This window comes from Aegilops tauschii, chromosome 7 (genome assembly GCF_002575655.3).
Source record: "Aegilops tauschii subsp. strangulata cultivar AL8/78 chromosome 7, Aet v6.0, whole genome shotgun sequence".
NCBI lineage: Eukaryota > Viridiplantae > Streptophyta > Magnoliopsida > Poales > Poaceae > Aegilops > Aegilops tauschii.
Window position 1 is genome coordinate 446,855,460 of NC_053041.3, and position 26,540 is coordinate 446,881,999.

At 45.2% G+C, this 26,540-nt stretch overlaps 1 protein-coding gene across 1 annotated transcript; it reads left to right on the forward strand.

Annotated features, from left to right (window-relative positions):
• The first annotated feature begins 214 nt into the window (after nucleotides 1–214).
• Nucleotides 215–14,474, forward strand: LOC109738281 (mitogen-activated protein kinase 11). Its single transcript, XM_020297413.4, has 9 exons — nucleotides 215–773; nucleotides 2,355–2,763; nucleotides 4,967–5,094; nucleotides 5,694–5,753; nucleotides 7,526–7,675; nucleotides 7,756–7,911; nucleotides 8,001–8,212; nucleotides 8,295–8,396; nucleotides 13,644–14,474. Exons 1-9 carry the CDS (start codon nucleotides 747–749, stop codon nucleotides 13,663–13,665), a joined length of 1,266 nt encoding a protein of 421 aa, XP_020153002.1. The 5' UTR covers nucleotides 215–746; the 3' UTR covers nucleotides 13,666–14,474.
• The last annotated feature ends 12,066 nt before the right edge of the window (nucleotides 14,475–26,540 follow it).

Below are 26,540 nucleotides of genomic sequence, written 5' to 3' on the forward strand. Positions count from 1 at the left end.
CTCGGGAAACGGATCTCGCCCTCGATGAGGCCAGGTGAGAGATACTCTAGTATCCTTTATAGAAACTCTTGTTGCTCTAAATTGCTGGTAGGAATAAACCATTGTAGTCATGTTGATTGCAGTCCAATGATGAATAATCATACGAGAATTGGTTTAGCATTTTATAACAAATTTTCTACAAAAATTATAAGTGACATTACACTTTCTCTGACATGAACAAATTACATTTTTGGTCTAAAGAAAGCCCGAGTCTTGTGATCTACCTTTGGAAACGGCGAAACACCACCGAGAATCCACGAGGTATAGCTGCCACGCACGCGGAGCTCACCTCACCACGCGGAGAAAACAGAGGAGAAAGAGAAGAGAAAATATCCCTCCCACATCGTCACCCCAGCTTCCTCCGCTGCCTCACCACAGCACGCCGACGAGCTCTCTCCACGCACGACGCCCGCTCCCCCTCCCCCCAGATCCGAAGCGACTGCCGCCGGCTCGCGATCTTCCCGAACCGTACAAAAACCCGGCCGTGGCGGCGGCCGCGGCAGCCACGTACGGTGGCGGCGAGGGGTGTATGAGGAGCAGGAACGACTGCGGGACCGCGATTCGGAGCAGGAGCCGGTGGGGCAAGTGCGGCTGACCCACGCCTGAGCGAGAGGCCGGTCTGTGTGTCTGGTGGGATCGTGGGGGGGAAGGAGAAGAAAGAAAGAAAGAAAGGTCGATCTTGGGAAGCTTCCACTACGGGCTCCGAGATGCAGAACAACGATTTACGCAAGAAGGTTCGTGCTCTTGGATTCTTTGGCTTTGCTTGTTTAGATGGGAGCAGTGAAAAATGTTGGGAATGATGGCAATTCGAGTAAGAGGTCCAAAAGTGGGTTCAATATTAGTTTAAGCGAATAAAACTAGGTGACATGCTGTGACTTTGGGACATTTTTGTTTGCTAATGTTGTTATTCTACAAAGTAGCTGCTGGTTCTAGGGACACCTCCTTCACTCTTTGGTAGCAATAGTTTATTTTTCCACATGCTATAAGTGAATTGTAAATTTGCAATGTCAGAGGTGTGCGTAGTTCTTGGCTCTGGAGTATGTGATTACACCCTAAAGGAATATCTTTATATGTACCTGGTAGTAACAGCGGAAAACCTTTGCTCCAGTCCACTGTTTGCTTGCAAGCTATGCCGTACTGACACTAGATTATTAATTTGTAGGCGGAGAGGGACTTGCTCTGGTTTTGACATTAATACTCCCTCCGTCCCAAAATTCTTGTCTTAGATTTGTCTAGATACGGATGTATCTAATACTAAAACGTGACTTGATACATCCGTATTTAGACAAATCTAAGACAAGAATTTCAGTACGGAGGGAGTACCACTGAACATCTGTGATTAATTTGAGCAGTGTTTTGATTCGGAAATGTATCTTTGCCCCCTTAAACTATTGGCTGGGTGTAGATCTGGTCCCACGGCCAGATATTTTTGCCCTGGAACTGTCATTTCGTGTACTTTTTGTCACTCAAGGCGGGTTGACTGATTCAAAGAGGTTTTTACTGATGCAGCGCCAGCACCATGTGTCTGCCGCATCACTAATCTTGTTTCAGAAATCCACAAACCTATTTAAAAAGCAGAGAAAGAAAACAAAAAAGAAAAATATAATTAAAATGATATTCCATATTCTGTATTTACAAGGAATTTGAGAGAAAAAAGGAGCAAATCCGACATTTTTTTGGTTTATTAGAAGAAAATCAGTTTAATAAAAGAATCATAATCTCCTTTTATTTGCAATTTCTTGATTTTCCTTTTGACTATTTTTTTGTTTTCTTGATTTTTGAAAATCTTAGATTTTTGTAAATAAAATGATTTTCTCAAGTTTTTTTACCCCATTATGCTGTGTATGCTTTTACTCCTTTTTCCCCTTTCTGATAGTTTTCTCCATTTCTTCAAAACTGATGTCTTTTTACTAGATTCATTGATATCTTCGTTTGAAGTACATATATATTTTTTGCCTTTTTCTGCTTCTTAATTAAATTTTAGGAATTTCTGGGAGGAAATTGGTAAGATTGCAGATATGTGATTTGGCCTACATGTAGATGCCACATCGATCAAAATCATTTTTGAACAGTCAAAACCACCTCGATGGAGCAAAAGTATACAGTACCGAGAGTTGAAGGGTGAAAGTGTCCGTTTTAGGAGTTGACGACCAGATCTACACCCAAAACAATAGTTTAGGGGTCAAAAGTACACATTTTCCTTTTGATCATAGAGTAACCAAGTGGTAGTACAATCATGGATGGTCATTGTCTTCTGTGTTTCGTAGGTTTAATCTGTAACAGTATTAGTTATCTGATTATTTTCTCTAATTCAGAGTGCAGCGGAAATTGATTTCTTTACTGAATATGGCGATACTAATCGATACAAAGTTCTGGAGGTCATAGGCAAAGGTAGTTATGGACTTGTATGTTCTGCAAATGATACACAAACAGGAGAGAAGGTTGCAATAAAGAAGATACACAACATATTTGAGCATATATCGGATGCTGCACGCATACTCCGTGAAATCAAGCTTCTCAGGCTTCTTAGGCACCCTGATGTAGTGGAAATAAAGCATATCTTGCTCCCCCCATCCAAAAAGGATTTCAAAGATATATATGTTGTCTTCGAACTTATGGAGTCAGATCTTCATCAAGTAATAAAGGCTAATGATGATTTGACGAGGGAGCATTATCAGTTTTTCTTGTATCAGATGCTTCGAGCTTTGAAATATATGCACACAGGTATGCACTTCCTCACAGTCTTTAGTTTATGAAGATCAATGTTACGTGCGCTTCTATTCTTATGGAACGACCATGTAGCTGTTTGACTATTGTTTCTTTCTTGCACTTGCATTGTTGTATGCTAATTTGCATGCAAATTTCACTTGTAACCATTTGATGATTTGATTCATCCCTTTTCCCCCTTCATGTTCTTTCTTTTATTGAGATGGCACTGGAACAATTACATGAGTTCTAATTAACAATCTATTGAATGGGTCGACTGATTTAAAGTTTGGTACAATTTGGTCGAGATGATAGTCGTTCTGAATGCGCGCCATGGCCTGCATCTAAGGCCTGGTTTGAAATGCAGCAATGCTGTTGTAGCATGTAGACTTGTTATTGCAATATGCTCCTGTGTCTGTATACGCGATGGACCCCGACCCTGATGTTTATGGCCCCAACCTCTTTGTATCATTGTGTATGGCAATCACCTTTTTTTTTGGAAAGGGGAATATATTAATATCGCGAAGATACCAATTACACCCAGCCTCTGCACCTACAAGATGTCACAAGACATCCAGGATGCACACAGCCAAAGGAGAAAAACAAAAAAGCAAGGAAAAACAAAGGTCCCGCCACAGCGATCAACTCCTCTCAGCAATCAACTCCTCTCAGCAGTAGCACACCAACCACCACCAAATACAACACCCAGAAAACGTAAGAGGCCTCCAAAAGCAACACCTTCAAGAAGGGACCAGTGCACAAGCGGCGTCGTTGCCCGATCCAAGATCTTAGGTTTTCACCCTGAAGGAAGTCCGAGCTCTCGAAACAATTCCTTCAGCAAGGCAATTGCCAGGCACAACCAATGAAGGTCAGACCTTAGGCTTTCACCCTGAAAGTCACGACTCGGCACCCAAAGAGCACCATAAAAAAATGAAATCCTGCAATGCTGCTGCCCCCACTTATCAGTGCTGCTTCTAAAAGTTATCGAACACCAGGCTGACTCCATCACCACCAAGGCCCCGTCCGACTAACTGATCCTCCTATCTCAGCCACCATGACCTTCTCCATCGCCGTCTATTCCATGGAAATCGAGAGGCCAACATGTCCCATGGTATGAACAAACTCTAGAGCTTTGTGCTGCGCCCTCAGAACCTCCTAGGCTGATCTTGACGCGCATGGTCCGAACCAGATCTCCCGAGCAAGATCACCATCAGCAGTTCCGGAACCCGTCGATGACCAGATCAAGGAGGGCCGATCATGCCGAACGTTGTCGTGATTCGAGCAGAGCACGAGGACCGCCACCTTTATTCACGGCAACAGGCCCTCACGCCACCCCGAACTAGCCTGCCGCCGTCTGGCCGGCCACCATCGGCACCACCACGGTGCCTACCCGGCGCTGTCAGGCCCCCAACCGCGCTACCATAGCCGATATTAGATCTGGACGATAACCGAGATCCACGGCCACCACCTCCGCCCGCATCTGGCAGAGAGCAGCGGGCACGCCGGATGCCCGCGCGATACGCCGGAGCCAAGCCCGGCCACCGCATCATCGCAACGCGGTGCCTGCGCACGGATCAAAGCACGCCAGCCAGATCCGCCGTGCTGGAGAGCCGCCCGTGCCCATCGCGTCCAGGAGAGCACCCGCGCGAGACTGGCCGCCGGGCCGAAGCGCTCGAGGAGCCGCCAGCGACGTCGCTCGGGACGAAGGTATGGCGGTGTGAGGGGCAAAAAACGCCCCGCCGCCATCATCCCGGAGCGCGGCGCGGCTTCGCCGGCCGGCTCTCTGGCGGCGGCGTGGCGGGAGGCAGAGGAGGCGGGGACGGGCGGAGGCGGCTGGTGTTTTCCCCCGAGTCACCAAATGCGGGCGACATGGGGGCGGCGGCTGGGTCTTCCGCCTCGTACGTAGAGTTAGGCTTATGGCGTTCTGCATTTGCCCACTAATGCATGCTGATCTGAGTATCTGGGTATTGATTACTGATGCAGCATTGCACATGACAACTCAGATATTTAGTTGCACAAATAAAAGTAAAAGGTTGCTCCTTTATTTTTTGAATCCGTGTCAACTTTGGCTAGTCTGGTATTTACCGAAACCATAGCATATTTGGTTCCATACTCTATTTGTATTTGCATGTTTGTTTTTTAACGTTGGAAATTATATAATATCATTTCAGTTGCTACATATGATCAGAATTGGCTAAGTATTGTTTGTGCTTTGATGCAGCAAATGTCTATCACCGAGATTTGAAGCCCAAGAATGTGCTTGCCAATGCAAATTGCAAACTCAAAATTTGTGACTTTGGCTTGGCGAGAGTTGCATTCAATGATGCACCTACGACAGTCTTCTGGACAGTAAGCAATATCTTTTGTTATTGTATCTCAATAGCATATGTTATTGGTTGATCTTGCAGTACTCGAAGTTTCTATCTTGATTGTTTTAAGTTCCAACTGGCCCTTCGATCAGCTATTTACCACAGTTCGTAATTGATTGTATTGTCATGTGACAACACATTACATGATGCAGCTAACAAATAGCCGGTGGTGTATTTACTCCCAACATTATTCTTGTGACACCCACTGTTAGTCATATTATTAACTAACAATTGGAGATTTACTACCACCGAATCATGCTTTGTTCCCTGTTGTCATGTTGAACTTCAGGTTGCCTCATTCGAGACACAATGGTTCTAACAAAGGGAAAGTGAATATCTAATGATCAGTGCACTGTCACATACAAGTTGAAATAAGATGTCATCTAGTTTTACTTTTAACTGGGTCTTCATGAAGCCATTTCCCCATTCTTTGGTTTTAGGGTGGGATTGGGGTCGACGGTTGTGAAGCTAACCATTAATTTAGGGCGTTGGGGCTGCTCTGGAGTCTTTCATTGCTCATCCAATGTTTTCTATTCCTGTCAAATGAACTTCTAAATTAACATAAACTTCGCTTTTCAGGATTATGTGGCAACGAGATGGTATAGAGCACCTGAACTTTGTGGGTCCTTCTATTCTAAGGTAAGCAATATTACGAACTTATGATTAATCAGAAGTTAGAGAGGTTGACATGTATACATATCGATGATGCCAACCTAATAGGCATTATTTTTGTGTGATGGTACTGGTGCTGGTAAATGACATTGTTGGGATGCGGGTCTGGAACTTGATGTCCCGTGCCTGTTGAGTCACCTCACCTTGTAGTGAGTATGAGGGAATTGGCCATGAGGTGAGTATGAGGGAAATTACAGCAGTGACGGCAGCAGCAAGATAAACAGTACACTGTAATTGAGTTTAAATGGTAAACAGTAAAGATACTCTTTTGCCCGCGCCCATCTGGACCGTCCATTGCTTCTCGTCTTGATCAATCTGGATCATTGGTTAACTGACGAAGTGCCAATAGGAATATAACACTAGTGGGTTCAGTCAGGGTCCTGACAGTCGAGTCACTTCACATTGTAGTGAGTATTGAGGGAATTGCCATGAGGCGCTTTTGACTTTTTTTTTAATATTTGGATTTGTCTGTCTTATATGCCTATAACACCAAAAAAATGTGCAATGCATTGTTTACACCTGTATGCGCAAATTTGAGCAGAAAAGTTGATGCCATCAACTCATCATATACTTGTAAATCAGCAAATGTCCCATGGCAAATTGGCAATAAAGAAGTAACACTCATGATTCATAAGCCCATATTGTATGCTGTTCAAACTTGTAACTGTGCTGTCATATGGCTGCAAACAATAGAATGATGGATAGCACTGCAAGGTTGGAACCCCATGTCTTTGCGTGTATCACTAAATGTTTGTATACATATTGTATACCAAGGACCACTGCAGTTTTAGACCACATCATTACCAATACTCTAATAGTCATAGTTGTACACTTGTACTAGTAGCTCCTCATGGTTCCTCCACTAGCACCTCTGGACCGTCACAAGTTGCGATTGTCCTTGCCTGACAGCCTCGCAACAACACCTCTCAAGGTATCCACACGTATAAAAGCGGGAACGCTGTGTGCTAGCCTGCTAGGGTGCTAGCACTGACAAGCACGGCCAGGCTTTCATGGGTGGGAGTGGTGGCTAGGCTTTCTGAAGTCCCACGAATTTGTGCCCCCAATGCCAACATGCCTCCCTTTGCATAGATTCCCGTGGTAGGTCTCCACATTGGAGGCTCACTGAGCCCAGTAGGTACCAGACCACTTTCCGAAACCTGTTCCAGCCTGTTAGTGTTTGTCGCACATAAATAACTTGAATGGGAACTAAACCATGTGGCAACTATCTTGCCATACCATGTTCATATTCCATATTGGGGAAACATGAATAGAGTTCGAATTATAATTTAATAAGAATGCGGTTTTGCTTACTAACTACCATTCAGATGTGGCTACCGTCGAGTTTGAATTATTTTCTGCACAATTTATCTGTTTCTACACCCTCTTAATTTACAATAGAGAAGATAGATAGCAACTATCACTAACAACCTTCCACAAGTAAATGGATCCCTTCCGCACAATTTCTTTTGCTCATGCTGCTTATTGCAAAGTTGGAAACATATCCGTTACTTGAGCAACTGAACAGTGCATAGCATTAGTTGGGTTAAAGAAATATTCAAATGGTCCCAGTTGGAAGTTGACTGTCCCAATTACAAATCATCTTATTTGGTATTGACCACAGTTGTGGCATTGTTTTTCTGTTATATTTCTTTTGTAAACAAGATCTCCCCCCGGTCCTGATTTGAGTTGGTATGGCCAATTGTTCGTGTCACTGAAATTTACCATCTTTTGGGTTGCAGTATACACCAGCTATTGATATATGGAGTATAGGGTGCATTTTTGCCGAGGTGTTGATTGGAAAGCCTCTATTTCCTGGTAAAAATGTTGTTCACCAGCTGGATTTGATAACTGATGTTCTGGGGACACCTTCGTTAGATGCTATTTCTCAGGTATGGATCTTTGGAAGTTTGCTGTCAAAGTTATAGTTCTGTCTGCTTATAAAATTTTCTACTGTCCTACCTCTGCTAAGGTGCGGAATGACAAGGCAAGAAAATATCTGACATGCATGCGGAAGAAACAGCCTGCTTCGTTTTCGCAGAAATTTCCAAAGGCTGACCCATTAGCATTACGATTGCTTAGGAGGCTTCTAGCTTTTGATCCAAAGGATCGTCCCTCTGCTGAAGAGGTATGCCATATATATGAATCTTAACTGGTCCCATGTTCTGCATCTGGCAGTACAAGATATTGTGATCTTGATATATCTGCAAATTGTAGGCATTGGCAGATCCATACTTTAATGGACTAGCAAAGGTAGAGCGAGAACCATCTTGTCAACCGATACCAAAACTTGAATTCGAATTTGAGGGTCGTAGAGTAACAAAGGAGGACATCAAGGAACTGATCTTTGAAGAAATTTTGGAGTATCATCCTCAATTACTGAAGGAGCATATCAGTGGAACAGACAGACGAAACTTTGTTCATTTAAGGTTAGATATGTTATTGCACACTTGTTTATCTTCTCTTAGTCATCATCCATGTCTGATACGCTTGCATCTTCTGGTATTGCAGTGCTGTTGACCAATTTAAGAAACGCTTCGCTGAACTCGAGGAAAATGGTGGCGAAAATGGATCAGCTGTTTCGACACAGAGGAAACATTCTTCTTTGCCAAGGTAAATGTCTTGTCTCCAACTCAAATCTCTTTTACTGGGAGGGGATCTAGACAGCTAATCATTTATACAAGGTATGATCCAGTCATAATATGTATTGATATCACCAATGATGCAACATGAAGAATAAAACATCCATTTTCAAACTGCTTGCACCCTTTCTTTTGGCAAGAGTCTCAGTCCCATTCAATCATCTAGTCCTAACTAAAAGACTTTGTTCTTTCTTCATTACTTTCTTATATTGCTGGTTCTAATTTTGTAATTTTTGTAAAATGAAAGCTTTATTGCCCTGGCCTCTGCATCATTGATACATGCAGCCCTGATTATTACATTATTTATTACAAGCCATCAAAAAGGAGAACCACACTAAACATTATAGGCCTAATGAAAAAGACAGGCCACAGATATCATCACTAGAGAGTAGAGACTGAGAAGCCTATCACTACATCACTAGCACGCCATCCAAACCAGGACATAAACTCCCTGGTAAGCCACTCTAGCTTCTTGGTGCCAAGCTCTGTTGTGCTACACCTTCTGTAACAACGCCCATGATTGCAGCCAACTGATACACGATCGTAGCACCTGCCTGCAAGGTTAGACCTTGTTGTAAAAAATAATACTCCCTCCAATCCAAATTAATTGAGGCCACGCTTGGATTGTTGTAAATAAATACGGAGGTGTTTATTTTACACCTGTACCTTACCGTCCGCTCAACAATTCTCGGCCGGAAACAAAACGATGAGCCGTGACCTGTATTGTTTATAGGTGTATTTGAAAAAGAACATGACAATCCAAACAGGGCCTGACGCAGCCTCTATACAACATTGTATAGAGGTTGTATAGAGACCGGGTCAATTAATTTGGATCGGAGGGAGTACTGTTTCTACAAACCCAAATAGACCAAAAAACTGCTCCAGCCCTGACCATAATAAAGCGATTGTAGCGATTTATCTACCCCCCTGCAGCCACGTCCCAAATATATGTGAAATACTATAGGATGCAGTAATGTTAAATACTAAATAAACAGCCTGCCATGCAATGCATGCTAATATGTAATAAAAGAATGCTGAATGGTCTCCTGTTCATAGCAAAAGCTGCGTTATGTGTCCCTCTGTCATTTACATTTAACCAAATTATCTTTTGTGAGGATAACCCCCTGGCAAAGAAACAGAAGGAACACCTTGATTGCTGGTTCTAATGGTCAGTAGAAAGTAGAAATTTGCGGCACTATTTTCCTGAATCATAAAATGTCCCAAATGATAAGTGCCACACGTGTGGCATGAAGTAACACCGCCCTGACTTTTTTACAACTAAAATTGCCATCCGAAAAAACCCCCCTAAAAATACTGAAACTTGCCATCCAAACAGAAAGTTGCTATGCTATTGCCATCCTCGGGTAACTAAACTTGCCGTCAAAAAAGTCGGGACGGAATTGCTTCGTGCCACACGTGTGGCACTTATCAGGGTCCTAAAATGTTAGGTTGATCTTGACAAAAAATCGTTGAAGGTTTCATCCAAATTAAACCATCGTGCTTGTGAACCTCGATTAATGAAAAGTAGTTGGAAAAGGTCAAATCTTTCTCCAAATTTTCCGTTACTAGTAGATATAATGCACATTTTCCCTAGCAATGATTGACAGTATGTGCGTCTCTTTCTCCTTTGAAGCTACTCCTTCCGGTCCTAAATGTAAGTCTTTTTAGAGATTTCAATATGGACTACATACGGAGCAAAATGAGTGAACCTACACTCTAAAATACGTCTATATACATCCGTATATAGTCCGCATTGAAATCTCTAAAAGGACTCATATTTAGGAACGGAGGTAGTATTAAATAAAATTAACATGCAGAGCGACTGTTAATATTAAGATGATCCTAGTGTGTCGTGTGGGGCCAGACTTATAGGCGCAAGGGCCCTGGGCCACCCTAGTTCTGTCTCGGTTTAATTATAGAGTCCTTCTAGATTTAGGTTAAAGAGTCTGGGTTTTAGTTGGAAAGGTTTAGTCCCGAAGAAGGTTACCCTGCCAACACCCAATTAGAGTTGGAGTCTGTCAGGTCATTGTAATAGGCTACTTATAGCCAGGAGTCTGTCACGTCATTGTAATAGGCTACTTATAGCCACCCCTATGCGATCAAATGAGTACAACCAGAAAATAATCTATCTTCTCACCTTGTGCGCCTGCGCCTCGGTGCCCCCTCCTCACCTCTTTCTCCAACCATAGGCCGATGAGAGTTTCGCCCTCGTCCTCCGACCACCCACGGCTGCAACCTCCGGTCCAATCCAACCCCAGCCCGTGACAACCTGGTATCAGATTCACCTTCGATCCCGGTGGCTGCCATGGCCCCTCCGCCGCCCCTTCTGCAAACCCTAGAAGAACTCACCGCCAAACAGCAGGCGGACCATGAAGCCGTGGTCGCGACTCTCACCAGCCTCTCCGATGAAAATCACACCGCGAGGGCTGACCGCACCACCCTCAAGTCCATCGCCGAGACGCTCCAGAAGCTCCAGGGCCAGCTCGCTGATACGTCACAGCAACAACGCGCGTAGAATCCGGCCCTCCTCCGTCTTGAAGGCAAGGGCATGCCTCAACTTGGTGGCCTCGGGCTCATGCAGCCACTTGCGGCTACGTCCAACGCCGGGGACAGGGCCGCCCTGTCGGATCCATCCGGTCGTGCTCCGCGACTCTACAATTGACTTCCCCCTCTTTGATGGGGCGAGTGACCCACGGCCGTGGTTGACACGCTGCAACCTGTTCTTCCTCGGCCAGCGGACGCAGGATTCCGATAAGACGTGGCTCGCCTCCTACCACCTCACCGACGTCGCCGCCTTATGGTACGGTCATCTCGAGGCAAAGTTGGGCCAGCGGCCGTGCTGGGGAGAGTTTCAAACACTCATCTCTAACCACTTTGGACCGCCGACACACGCCAACCCCTTTGGCGAGCTGATCTTCACTCGCCGCTCCGGCACCGTGGCGGAGTACTCCAAGCGTTTCCTTGAGAATCTCTCTCGTGTGCACCCAATTGCCGACGCCGAGGAGCGTGATATCTTCACCAACAATTGGGCGAGCCCATGAAAACTCAGGTCGAGATGCTTAAACCTGCGACTCTAGACGTGGCTATGGACTTGGCAATTTTGTTTGAGCACCTCAACACTGTCACCGGAGCCACGGCCGCCGCTGCTCGGCCAAGCCGCCAAATTCGCCCCATGGCCAACCCTGGTGCGGTATTGTCTGAATCCTCCAGCTCCACGCCGCCGCTCGTATTCAAAAAGCTCACCCTGGCTGAGATGGACGACCGGCGCGCCAAAGGCCTTTGCTTCAACTGCGACGAGAAGTTCATTCGGGGCCATCGCTGCAAACGTCTTTTCTACATCCAGTCAGCAGACGAAGAAGAATAGCCATTAGCGGATTTCCAGGAGGCCACAATCTCGCTTCTGGCTGTCACAGGGATTCCCACTAGCGACACCACGCAGGTCGCTCTTCGCGTCGGGGATCGTGACCTCGTCGCCTTGCTTGATTCCGGTAGCACTCATAACTTCATCCACGAGGAGCTGGCCAATGTCGTGGGGCTGCCCTTCTCCTCCGGCCGCTGCCTCGGGGTCACGGTCGCTAATGGTGATAAGGTTACCTGCCATGGACTCCTCAAGCATGCTGCTATCATGATTGGCAAGCAACGCTTCATTGTCGACCTGCACGCCATACAGTTGGGCGGATTTGACGTCATCCTCGGCACGCGCTTCCTCAAAACCTTGGGGCCCATTCTATGGGATTTCAATACCCAGTGGATATCGTTTTGGCACAGGGATCACCGCGTGGAGTGGTCAAGACTAGGCTCAACAGGACGGCCTGCCCACTTACATGTGTGCAACAGCAAGGACCTCCTCGACAGCCTCCTGGTCGCATTCACAGACGTCTTCGCCGAGCCCCAGGGACTGCCGCCGCCGCGCGCCCATGACCATCATATTCACCTTATTCCAGGGACGCAGCCTGTTGCCGTACGGCCTTTTTACCGCTACCGGGCTATTCAAAAGGATGAACTGGAGAGACAATGTGCTGAGATGCTGGCTTGTGGCCTTATCCGCCGTAGTTCATCGGCCTTTTCATCACCCGTCCTACACGTCAGAAAGCATGATGGTACTTGGCGTTTCTGTATCGACTACCGTGGACTCAACCTTGTCACCATCAAGGACAAGTTTCTTATTACTGGTGCTTGATGATGCTCATGTAGCCTTCGGCCTGCTGGACAATAGGAGAAGAAGACGACGCCTGCAGTAATAGATCAATTTAGTTCAACTAAAGAATTGGGATGAGAGGTGTGACTCCAATTCAAATTGTGGTAATGTATCAAGCCACATGAACACATCTAATTAGCAATTAGACCTTGAATAGACAAAATAGTTGAACCAGTGGGATGTGGCTTTAAAATCGAAGACTAATGTGTGCCGAGATCAGTACAAGAGGGAGCGAGGGCCGAGGGATGGATGCCATGCCGTTGGAATCTGGAATCTGGGATCTGGATGGATGCGTTGGCGCGCCGTCCACCAGTGCCTGCCGTTGTACGCGCATGTGATCAGGCGGTCATGGCCGATGGCAATTAGCCCTGGCTGCCTGGTTCGTCTGCTACTGGATGGATTGATAGATTTTTCTTTCGATGGAGGTAACTGTATCAGCGATGGATGCCTGGCTGATGCGTGCGCACAGTGCAGCCTGAAGCCAATTTGGCCTATGGGTCATGTCGTGGGTGGTGAGGGAGAGTAGGAGGAGCTGGTCTAGCTTCTGTTTTTGGGCTGAAATACTTGGTTAGAACATTTTATTACATCAGTTTTGTTTTATCTTGTATATGCATATGGCATACACTATATACATCTAGTTTTTTTGACAAAAATAATGGGAATACCCTTGAATTGAGGTGGGCCCGCCACTGGGTAGTCTAGTTTGGCCATCCAACTGTTGGAGTATTCGGTGCCATCTTTTGATGCAATACTCTGACATATACATCCCACCCACCCCCCGCGTCCAACGGTAGTGCACTCTGCTAAAATACCTTCAGAGGATTATGCACACGGCATCATCTAGTATAAAGCATGCATTTGATGTATCTTGGAAAGCACAAATTCATTGCTCAAAGAGAGTTAAACATCACGTTGTTCTACTTTTGTCAAGTTAACATTTTTCGTTTCACTACCATCAAAGAGAGTTAAAAATCTTCTGGATGATGTTGTGGGGTTACTGATGCCTTCCTTCTTTTGCAGGCAATCCTTCAACCCTCGTTAGACGTGTAATGTCCTGTGACAGTCAAAACTCACAGGATATGAAGATCCAAGAAGCTTACCATCTGTACTCCCACTCCCTTGCAACCAAATATCAAGCACCGCACTCTCAGAACCCAGTATCTAAGTGGGCCAGTGCTTGATGCAACAGGTCCGACTCCCAACACAATATGTGCCTGGAGGAGTATGTGTAGACTCCAGATCAGGGAACTTGTACTTCTATCTGCATCATGGTATAAGGGTTGATATACCAGGTGACAGTATCGCACAGGCAGTCTGTTCCTAATGGCTCAGTTCCGGCTGTACGTTGCAGCATGGCGTTGCAGGGTTGTTTTGAGCCTAGGGTTATCGGCATTGAATCATGGAGGTCTGGCTTTCTTATTTGTCAGTCCCCCAAATCATGGAGGTCGAACCTAGGATTCCAGCTTCATCTTGTACATGGGATGTTTCACAGCTTCTTTGCAACCGAGCCCCCCAAATGTGCCAGACAGTTGGATCATAATGTGCCTCCTAGGGATTGAGTTGCAAAGCTCGTTTATTCTGAATGATGAAACTTCTTCCATGGGAAGCTGTGAGGTGGCTAGGTCAAAGAACATGATCGCCGCGATTTACTTCAACCAGTTGTTTAAGAAATACTCCTACATTTTAACGCGAGGGACCTTGCTGTGTTTAGCAGTGTGTTAACCAAAGAAACTTGCATATAATCTGAATCATTTCCAATAGTTGCTGTAAAGAAATGCGCGAAAGGTGAATGCCAGAGACCAAATTAACTGTTCTGATGAGCTGGGTAAATAAATTGTTTGTCTCCGTCGATATTGATGTTGTTGAGGTTCTGCTCATACATTTTTTCTCAGATGCATGCCAATTGCTTTTATGTGCTGTATTGTGTATGATAGCATAGCATGCCCAGTAACAGCGTGACGACATTGGTTAAGTCTCCTAGCAGCTGTCCGGAAGTTATTTTCGTAACCTTGAGAATCGGTTGAAGTATAACTTCCACACTGAATCCATTTTCCTCGGCAAAAAAGAGAGGAAAAAACTAGTGGCACTTTTGCCATCTGTCAAGTAAGCAATGAACAATTTCAAAATGGAACATGTCGTCGATCTTAAAGCTCTCAGTAAGAGGTAAGGGCATCTCCAACGCGACTCTCAAACCGGTAGTATCTGTCTAGACGCCGCTGCTACGTTCAGACCCCGGAAATCATCCAACGCCGATTCCAATCCGTCCGCGGAGCAGTCCCAATCATGGTTTTCCCTCAAACCGGAACCAAGCGTGAGGGCTTTGCAGGAGTTCGGACACGAGACATGTCGGACTTTAACACCCCTGGCCCATCAAAAAAGAAGACGGAGCCCGTGCTTTTGTAGCCGCCCGTATTGTTTTCACGCTAAAATCCCCTTCTCTTCTTCTACCCCGCCGCTCTCTATCCAATTCCCGTCCTTTTCTCCCACTCTATTCTTCCCTCCCGTCGCCGATGCATGGAACCGAAGGACAACCTGTCAGAGATGGAAGTGGTGGAGGTGCTAGATGATCAGAGCATCAAGGTCACCCGGAAGATCAACTCGGCGACACGACAAAATCACCACGTCAAAGCGAAGGCCGCAAAGAAGGAAACACTCAAGACGCGGAAGGTCGATGGAGGGCGTGTTGGTGGCGGACATGCTGGTCGCGAACGTGGTGGAGGTCGCGGCCTGGGCCGCGGTGACCCGATGGTGTCGCCCACCGTGCAAACGCCGCCATGGCCGGACCATTACAAGGCTCTGTAATACTAAGCCGCCAAGAAACTCGGTAGGCAGTAGTCCACGGCAACCGCCGCCGGGCAAGTGCCATATATCGTCGACGTCAACGCGGCGCAGTTTCTCTTCACAGATTGTAACAACCCGGTTTCGATAAGGATCCAAGTCTCTTGTGCTTAATGTGCTATCCCTGGATCAGTAGCTAGCACACACAATACTCGATGAAATAGCAGAAAATCACATGTAAACAGTAATGTAAATACTATTACCTTAATCCATACAACGGAAATATCAACAAAGGTTGTAGAGTCCCACTAACACCAACGGCAAGTTGAGTGTAGACATCGTAACCCTAACGCAACACTTACTCGTCGTATAATATCCTACAACATGAGATGTTGCAGACATGTAGGTCAGTACGTTGAATGTACTGGCAAGTCACACCACAAGAGATTATGAAAGTACTACTACTACATGCAATATGGTTGGTGAAAGGTTCTAAGTTTAATCTGCATAAAGCTGATTTTTCCCTATCATCAAAATGAATATCGAATTATTACTACAAAGCTTAATATATGATTGAGATGGTTCCTCCACCCAATCTATACCCAAGTTGATTTAAAAACCCTTTAACTTAATTAAATGTGATGAGATCGCTCAACCCACTTCTAGATGCTCAAGTTGTCCATGACCGGGGACACGGCTAATCGATTAGTTTTACACTCTGCAGAGGTTTGCACATTTTCCCCCACACTCGATCACCTCCTTTGTAGTCCTCGCACTGCCTGGTGTTTGAGAACTGGAAGATCGAGACATGGTCTTTCTGAAATGTTTCCCCTTAACCATGGATAGGCCGGTACACCTACATATATAACTACATCTGCTAGTCCACCCGGAAAGAGGTCACGCAACGTACTCAACTAAGCTAGAGCCCATATTAGCTTGTGGCTGCGCACGTAAGCTTCTAGTCATGACAAAAATGATAAATCTCTTTGAGCCTGGGTGACATTCCATATGGTGATTCTCCGGGTACTCCGGGATCCCCTGGGCAAGCACTGGTTTCTCCAGGTGCCCGGGCTAGTCCACTGGTTACTCCAGGGTGCCCCAACCATTCCACCCAGATGTGTGTGTAATGTTGCCACCTTAAGGTTACCCGAAATTATTATATCTCTCACAACTTGCATGAATCACACATACCAACCTGGCTACAAAAGCATAGCAAAATTCCTACAACGCAAGTGACAAGGGAGTAAAGGCTCAGACCTACCTTAGTGAACTAGTGGGTTTATAATATAACTAACTTATATATTCATGCAATCCTACATCAAAGGACTAATTGCATATAGAAAACATAGGTATTAAAGGGGCATGATCAGATGTAACTTGCCTCGTACTGTTGATGAAGATTCTTCGCACTCATAATCCTGATAGTTCCACTCGTCACATTCCGATCAATCTACCGTATGCAAGCAATTATAACCACACGTAAGCACTCACTCAAAGATAAAAAAGAAACCAAATAAAAGACTCACGAAACTCCATATCAATCAAACAAAGTTCCTGGACAGAAACATATTTTTAACAGTAGAAAAATTATGTTATTTTGATACTAACATAAAGTACATGTCATGAGCTTCAGCTAGCAAAAAGAGTCAACTAAATCAGAGTTAGGAAACTCAAGTTATGGCCTACTCAAGTTCAAATTTGAATCTGATCAAATTCAAATGTTCAAGTTTCAAAAAATATTTTTAGTCGGGTCCTCTGGATAGATGGGATCAATATGAACCATTAGAAAAAAGAATCACTAGATTTGGGTCTATAGAACTAAAGATATGATAAAAGAAAAACTGAAATAGAATATGAATTTGAAACAGTTAAATTCCGGCCATCTGTGACAGAAGTGCCACATGGCTTTTTACGAGTGGCTGTGAGTATTTGTCGCGGGCGGATGGCTGATACTTAGGCGATTCGGCGGCTATGACAGCTAAGCAAGAAAAACCAAGGCGACTCGGTTTAATTAAACCGGACAAAATCCAGAAATAAAACCCTTACCGGTTCGTAATTAAAAGTAAACAAACCTAATCTAATCTGGATCATAGAAATAAGATCGGACGGAGGAGAGTGCTCATCGGGGAACAGGAGGGAGGGCGTTGCCAGAGTTGGACAAAACGGCGGCGTGACGGCTCGGGACCGAAGCGGGCGTTGCCCTTGGGTCCTCTTGGTTAGGAAGGAGGACGACAAGGTCCGGCGCATCTTGGCGATGGCGATGGCGTTGTTCGCGGCATCGGGTGCCTCCTGTGGAGACGGTGGATGGTGGCTGGAGTGCGGACGGTGCCGATGAGATTCGAGAGAGATTGGGGAGCTCGCTCTGGGGTTGATTTGCGCGAGCAAAAGGTTCAGGGGATGAGGGGTTGATAGATAGGACGAAATAAGGTGAAGGAGGTGCTCTGCGGGGCTTACGGTCATCGGAAATCAACCAAAGAAGAAGCTTGGCCGGCGGATCTCCGATGAGATTCGGGGCAATGATGCAGGGCACTGGAAGACGTGTTTCTGACAAAAATGGACGAGGAGAGGCGTGGGATATTGTAGGATCGAAAGTATGTCTAGAGGGGGGGGGGGTGATTAGACTACTTAACTAATTAAAAATCTATCCTTTCCCAATTTTAGTTGTGGGCAGATTTTAGCAATTATGACAAGTCAAGCAATCAACCTACACACGTAATTCTAAGAATATAGCAGCGGAAAGTAGAACATTGCATATGAAGGTAAAGGGAAGTGTTTGGAGAAGGCAAACGCAATGGAGACACAGAGATTTTTGGCATGGTTCCGATAGGTGGTGCTATCGTACGCCCACGTTGATGGAGACTTGAACCCACGAAGGGTAAGGGTTGCGCGAGTCCAGGGAGGGCTCCACCCATGAAGGGTCCACGAAGAAGCAACATTGTCTATCCCACCATGGCCATCGCCCATGAAGGACTTGCCTCACTCGGGTAGATCTTCATGAAGTAGGTGATCTCCTTGCCCTTACAAACTTCTTGGTTCAACTCCACATCTTGTCGGAGGCTCCCAAGCGACACCTAACCAATCTAGGAGACACCACTCTCCAAAAGGTAATAGATGGTGTGTTGATGATGAACTCCTTGCTCTTGTGATTCAAATGATAGTCTCCCCAACACTCAACTCTCTCACACACATTTGGCTATGGTGGAAGAAGGATTTGAGTGGAAAGCAACTTGGGGAAGGCTAGAAATCTATATCTTCTTCTAAGAGATCTTTAACCATAGCAATACTAGGTTCTACTTTAATTTGTTCATCAGGTTTAGGTATTCTAATATAGCTTTTGTTAACCACAGTTGAAACTTTAGCATGTTCCTTTATCCTAACAGGGAAAGGTGGCTTCTCAATATAAGCAGAAGGAACAACTGGATCAACATTATAAAGTATAGTTTCTTCTTTAACTGGTACCGGTTCTTTAATTTCTTCTTTAATAGGTGGGTGGTATTTAAACCACTTCTTTTTAGGGAGTTCAACATGAGTAGCAAATGATTCACAAAAGGAGTCTACTATCTCCGGTCAAGTCCATATTTAGTGCTAAACTTTTGAAAAGTATCGGTATCCATAAATGATTTAACACAATCATACTTAAGTTTAATACCTGACTCTTTACCTTCGTCGAGTTCCCAATCTTTAGAGTTGCATTTAATTCTTTCCAAAAGATTCCACCTGAATTCAAAAGACCCCCAAGCTAGAGCGATACTTTCTCCTTCACGAGGCCAAATATATATATATATATATATATATATATATATATATATATATATATATCCGATCACGATGAACTAGATGCATAGGATAAATATTTTGGTGGAACTCCAATTTCAAATGATTCCAATTCCATGATCCAATATCATCGCATAACCTATACCATGCTAATGCTTTTTCCTTCAAAGATAAAGGGAAAACCTTTTTCATCACTTCATCTCCGGGTAAACCTGCAAGCTTAAGCAATCCACAAATTTGTTCTACATATATCAAATGCATATCAGGATATTCGGTTCCATCTCCTGCATAAGGATTAGCTAGCAGTTGTTCTATCATACCCGAAGGAATTTCATATACAATATTTTTAGTAGGTGCAGTAGGTTGAGGGGTAGCTAATTGTGGTTCCGTACGAGGTGAAGATACCCCGAACAAACCCCTCAAAGGATTGTTTTCCATAGTAACAAGTGACAATAAATTTCAGCACACTGTATAAATGTTTCCTTACCAAATTCTACTTACCAAAGGCGCTTCACTCCCCGGCAACGGCGCCAGAAAATAGCCTTGATGACCCACAAGTATAGGGGATCAATTGTAGCTCTTTTCGATAAGTAAGAGTGTCGAACCCAACGAGGAGCAGAAGGAAATGACAAGTAGTTTTCAGTAAGGTAATGTCTGCAAGTGCTGAAACTGTAAGTAGCGGAGTAGTTTGATAGCAAGATAATTTGTAACAAGCAAGTAACAATAGTAGTAACAAAAGTTCAGCAAGGTAGCCCAATCCTTTTGAGGCAAAGGACATGCCACAACGGTCTCTTATGACAAGCAAAGCGTTCTTGAGGGTACACGGGATTTTCATCTAGTCACTTTCATCATGTTGGTTCGATTTGTGTTCGCTACTTTGGTAATTTGATATGTGGGTGGACCGGTGCTTAGGTGCTGTTCTTACTTGAACAAACCTCCTACTTATGATTAACCCTCCCGCAAGCATCCACAACTATGAGAAAAGTATTAAGAATAAATTCTAACCATAGCATTAAACTTTTGGATCCAATCGGTCCCTTACGGAATAACGCATAAACTGGGGTTTAAGCTTCTGTCACTCTCGCAACCCATCATCTAATTGCTACTCCACAATGCATTCCCTTAGGCCCAAATATGGTGAAGTGTCATGTAGTCGACGTTCACATGACACCACTAAGGGAATAACAACATACATACTATCAATATATCGAACACATATCAAATTCACATGATTACTTGCAACATGATTTCTCCCGTGACCTCAAGAACAAAAGTAACTACTCACAAATAATAATCATGCTCATGGTCAGAGGAGTATTAAATAGCATAATGGATCTGAACATATAATCTTCCACCAAATAAACCATATAGTAATCAACTACAAGATGTAATCAACACTACTAGTCACCCACAAGCACCAATCTATAGTTCCGGTGACAAGATTGAACACAAGAGATGACCTAGGGTTTGAGATGAGATGGTGTTGTTGAAGATGTTGATGGAGATTGCCCTCCCCAAGATGGGAGAGTTGTTTGTGATGATGATGACGATGATTTCCCCCTCCGGGAGGGAAGTTCCCCGGCGGAATCGCTTCGACGGAGGGCAAAAGTGCTCCTGCCCAAGTTCCGCCTCGAGACGGCGGCGCTCCATCCCCAAAGTCCTCTCCTTATTTTTTCTAGGTCAAAATGACCTATATACCAGAAGATGGGCACCAGAGGTGGGCCTGGGTGAGCACAACCAACCAGGGCGCGCCTGGGCTCCCTAGCGCGCCCAGGTGGGTTGTGCCCACCTGGTGGGCCCCCACTGGTAGTTATTTGCTCCAATAATTCTTAAATATTCCATAAAAAATCTCCATGAAGTTTCAGCTTGTTTGGAGTTGTGCAGAATAGGTAGCCTGACGTAGCTTTTCCAGTTCCAGATTTCCAGCTGCCGGAATTCTCCCTCTTGGTGTGTACCTTGCAAATTATGAGAGAAAAGGCATTAGAATTACTCCAAAAAGCATTATTATGGATAAAAACATGATAAATAACAGTAAGAAAACATGATGCAAAATGGACGTATCAGCTCCGTGTGCCAATTCAACTGGTCACCTCGAGCAGATCGACAGCTACACCCCTGGTCATTAGATCAGGTTTGGAAGCTTGAACTACATCGCTGATATCTGAGGGGACCTTGTCTTCGAAGGGTTCTCGGCCTCGGCCACCGCTCTTCATCCACATGAAGGAACCCGTCAGATTCACCATCAGATTCTGCTCAAGGGTCGACTCTCGCGCCTGCCCTGGCCTTAGACCCAGAGCGGACCACTCTGTCTAAAGACGGGAGAATAAACCCCGCCGGACTCTCTCCCATTACGGAGCCTCCTGTCAGAGACCCAGAGGCGACCATGCCGTCAGCAGACCCGGAGTCAAACAAGTGGTTATTACCGAACCTAGCTCCGCAGATCCTCATACACCCGTCCGGCTCTCGCTCATAAACGAGACACTGGACCTAATGCGATCTCTCGCCATCACGGAAGTGTCACTTCCGAACTACGCCCAGCCTGAACTGGGGGCTGAGAGCGGGGAATTTTACGTCCCACCCACCACCCACTTAATAGCCACTATCGAGGACCTAACCGACATGGTAGACTACGCCTTCGAAGACATTGATGGTATGGACGACGATGCCGGAGCAGAACCAGGCCAAAACCCGCCTATCACTGGGCGTTGGACGACCACTTCTACTTACGACGTGTACATGGTGGATACACCTGAAAAGAAGGACGACGGTGGCACTCAAGATCCAATTGAGGACAAGCCCGTCGAGGCACCACCAAAGCGCCGACGTCAGCGGTGCTGCTCATGATTGCGTCGGGAAAAGGAAAGCAATACTAGCACCAGAGATAATGACACTCCGGACAATGCCAAAGACTCTGACCACCCCGTCGAGCCTGCATTCGAGCAGGATGAGTGGGAAGAGGGACAAGTCAACCCCGACAAACTCGTCAGACATGAGGATTCGGAAGATAGTAACTATCTACCGGCCTCCGAGGAGGATGTTAGCCTTGGTAACGAAGATTTCATCGTGCCAGAGGAACCCCTCGAACAATAACGCTTGAAGCGACAGATCATCGCCACTGCGAGGAGCCTGAAAAAGAAACAGCGACAGCTTCAAGCCGAACAGGATACGCTCAGCGACAGATGGACCAAGGTCCTGGCTGCCGAAGAATATGGCCTCGAGTGCTAAACAAAGAGCAACCCAAAGCGCAGGCTACTACCACAATTCGACGACGAGGCCCTTGAGCCAATACTGTCAAGATACAATCATGCTGATCAACCGGACCGACCACCACGTGGACGTGACAAAGCAGCTAATTATGCTGAACACCAGCCCGCGCCACCTCGCCGTAGAGGCAAAGAGGCAGCGACTTCGTGCTACACGTACGACTTACGTCGGGACCTGGACAATAGAGCCGACCAGACCAGATCAATCTATGGATCAATGGGACGTGCTCCAACACGAAACGATGGCCATCAAGCCTGGAGCGACAAGCATAACCAAACTCGGGCCGAGAACCAAACACGGATGTCATCTGAACTCCGTCGTGATGTTGCCTGATATAGAGGCGCTGCACACCCCATGTGCTTTACTGATGAGGTAATGCAGCACCAGTTTCTGGAAGGGTTTAAACCCGTGAACATCGAGGCTTACGATGGCACGACAGATCCCGCTGTATGGATTGAAGATTTTCTTCTCCACATTCACATGGCTCGTGGAGATGATCTCCACGCCATCAAATACCTCCCCCTAAAGCTAAAAGGACCAACACGGCACTGGTTGAATAGCCTCCCAGAGAACTCCATTAGCAGTTGGGAGGACTTAGATGATGCTTTACGGGATAACTTTTAGGGCACTTATGTCTGGCCACCGGACGCTGATGACCTGAGTCACATAGTCCAGCAATCTGGAGAGTCAGCCCACAAACTCTGGACTCGGTTCTCAATTAAAAAGAACCAAATTGTCGACTGTCCGGACGCCAAGGCCTTAGCGGCATTTAAACACAGCGTCCGTGACGAATGGCTCGCCTGACACCTCGGTCAGGAAAAGCCGAAGACTATGGCAGCTCTCACTGCACTTATGACCCGCTTCTGTGCGGGCAAAGATAGCTGGTTGGCTCGTAGAAGCAACAATACCAGCGACCCTGGCACCTCTGAGGCCAGGGATGGCAATGGAAGGCCACGACGCAACAAAATAAGCGTCGGAACAACAATGAAGAAACCGAGGATACGTCGGTCAACGCCGGATTCAGCGGCTCTAAGCCCGGTCAGCGGAAGAAGCCATTCAAAGGAAATAGAGACGGCCCGTCCAACTTGGATAAAATACTGGATAGGCCCTGTCAGATTCATGGCATGCCCGACAAGCCTGCCAACCACACCAATAGAAACTACTGGGTTTTTAAACAGGCCGGTAAATTAAATACCGAACATAAGGGGAAAGGGCCTCAAAGCGAGGACGATAATGAGTGCTACCTCTTGAGCACTGTGTTGGTTTTCCCTTGAAGAGGAAAGGGTGATGCAGTAAAGTAGCGTAAGTATTTCCCTCAGTTTTTGAGAACCAAGGTATCAATCCAGTAGGAGATCACGCACGAGTCCCTCGCACCTACACAAACAAATAAGAACCTCGCAACCAACGCGATAAAGGGGTTGTCAATCCCTCAACGGTCACTTACGAGAGTGAGATCTGATAGATATGATAAGATCATATTTTTGGTATTTTTATGATAAAGAGAAATAAATATGCAAAGTAAAATAAAAGGCAAAAGAAATAACTAAGTATTGGAAGATTAATATGATGGAAAATAGACCCGGGGGGCATAGGTTTCACTAGTGGCTTCTCTCAAGAGCATAAGTATTACAGTGGGTGAACAAATTACTGTCGAGCAATTGATAGAATTGAGCATAGTTATGAGAATATCTAGGTATGATCATGTATATCGGCATCACGTCCGTGACAAGTAGACCGACTCCTGCCTGCATCTACTACCATTACTCCACACATCGACCGCTATCCAGCATGCATCTAGAGTATTAAGTTCAAAAGAACAGAGTAATGCTTTAAGTAAGATGACATGATGTAGAGGGATAAACTCATGCAATATGATATATACCCCATCTTTTTATCCTCGATGGCAACAATACAATACGTGCCTTGCTGCCCCTGCTGTCACTGGGAAAGGACACCGCAAGATTGAACCCAAAGCTAAGCACTTCTCCCATTGCAAGAAAGATCAATCTAGTAGGCCAAACCAAACTGATAATTCGAAGAGACTTTCAAAGATAACCAATCATACATAAAAGAATTCAGAGGAGATTCAAATATTGTTCATAGATAATCTTGATCATAAACCCACAATTCATCGGTCTCAACAAACACACCGCAAAAGAAGATTACATCGAATAGATCTCCATGAGAATCGTGGAGAACTTTGTATTGAGATCCAAAAAGAGAGAAGAAGCCATCTAGCTAATAACTATGGACCCGAAGGTCTGAGGTAAACTACTCACACATCATCGGAGAGAGGCTATGGTGTTGATGTAGAAGCCCTCCGTGATCAATGCCCCCTCCGACGGAGCGCCGGAAAAGGCCCCAAGATGGGATCTCATGGGTACAGAAGGTTGCGGCGGTGGAAATAGGTTTTTGGCTCCGTATCTGATAGTTTGGGGGTACGTAGGTATATATAGGAGGAAGAATGTAGCGACCAGACCTCAAATGGTCTGTGCTGCTGTGCACCAGTGTCATCCCTGGATCAGTAATGCTGACACGCACAATACAAATGGAGGATTTATAACAGAGTAGCAATCACACACTTATTTCATCGAATATCTCCAAAGAGAATAAGTATGATAAACATGGCTTAAGGCCATCTAAACGATAACAGCGGAAGACTTGGAAGATAAGTGAGTCCATCAACTCCAGCGGCATCACTGAGTATAAGACCACGACCTAAGGCACCTTACTCGTCGTCTGAAAAGTCTGCAACATGAAACGTTGCAGCCCGAAAACGGGTCAGCACATAGAATATGCTGGCAATGTAACACATAGAGAGTAATGAACAATAATAATGCTATACTACATGCATATATGGTTGGTGGAAAGCTCTACGGTTAAAGTTTAAGCGAAAAGCCAATTTTTCCCTACTACAAAGGAATAAATTTTATTTAACTATCATGGTGGTTGTTAAACATTGAGAAGGTACCTCCAACTCAATCCCAATTAAATGTCATCAATAACCCAACAAAATTAATTAGAGGTAACATAGTGATGAGATTTAAATGATAATCCAGGTACTAGATACTCAAGTTGTCCATAACCGGGGACATGGCTAACCATGATTAGTTTGTACACTCTGCAGAGGTTTGCGCACTTTTCCCCACAAGACTCGATCGCCTCCGCTTGATTCTCGCACTGCATGATGTTTGAGAAACGGATGACCGAGACACAGTCTTTCAGAAACAATCACTCTTTACTCTGGATGGACCGGTACACCTACTTTCCCCTACATCTGCTAGCCCACCTCTTCAAGAGATCATGAAACCTACTCAACTATGCTAGAGCCCATAATAGCTTGTGGCTGCACACGGAAGTTTCTAGCATGAACAATCTTATGATCCCTTTGAGCCTGGGTGGCGGACCTTATAAAATCAGACAACACTGGGTTCTCCAGGTGCCTCAATCCACCCAGATGTGTGTTTTAGTTGCCACCTTAGGTAAACCATTATTAAACATCTCACATCTATCATGAATATCTCTCAAACCCAATCCACGTCTACGAGCATAGCATGGCAATAATAATAGCAACGTAGAAGTAACTCCCAAGGGTTTGATAAAAAGAACAGGTAATAGGTACTACCTCAACTACTTCCCAATACCCACAATTTAAAAAGATCCTAATCATGCAATGTTTGAGAAATAGATCTAATGCAATAAAAAAACTGGGTATGGAAGGTATATGATCAAAGTGTTACTTGCCTTGCTGATGATCCGCAAAACCTAGCGATTCGAAGTAACAAGCAGCACACTCCGGGTACTCTATCGCAAACAAACAAGCATACAATCAGTACTCATCTAATGCACAGGTAAAACTCGAATGAAATATCCAACCAGAAAGTCCAACTTAAAAACTCCGGTTTGCAAAAAGAATCAACTCGAAAGAAGCAACGAAAGTCAAACGGCGAAAGAAAGAAGCTTCGTTTACTAATCTGGATCTGGGTCAAATTTTACTGTAGCAAAAACTTGTTTGAGTAGGTTAAACGGAAAGAGAATTTCGAGACGAAACTCTAGGCGCTTGAATCGCCTGATTCCGATAAACGAGCGAGAAGTTAAACA

Excerpts from the sequence above, each read along its gene's own strand:
- LOC109738281 (XM_020297413.4), top strand. The coding sequence starts at position 747 with ATGCAGAACAACGATTTACGCAAGAAG. Across the intron at positions 774-2,354 it reads ACAACGATTTACGCAAGAAG|AGTGCAGCGGAAATTGATTT; the intron begins GTTCGTGCTCTT and ends TCTCTAATTCAG. Across the intron at positions 8,397-13,643 it reads AAACATTCTTCTTTGCCAAG|GCAATCCTTCAACCCTCGTT; the intron begins GTAAATGTCTTG and ends CTTCTTTTGCAG.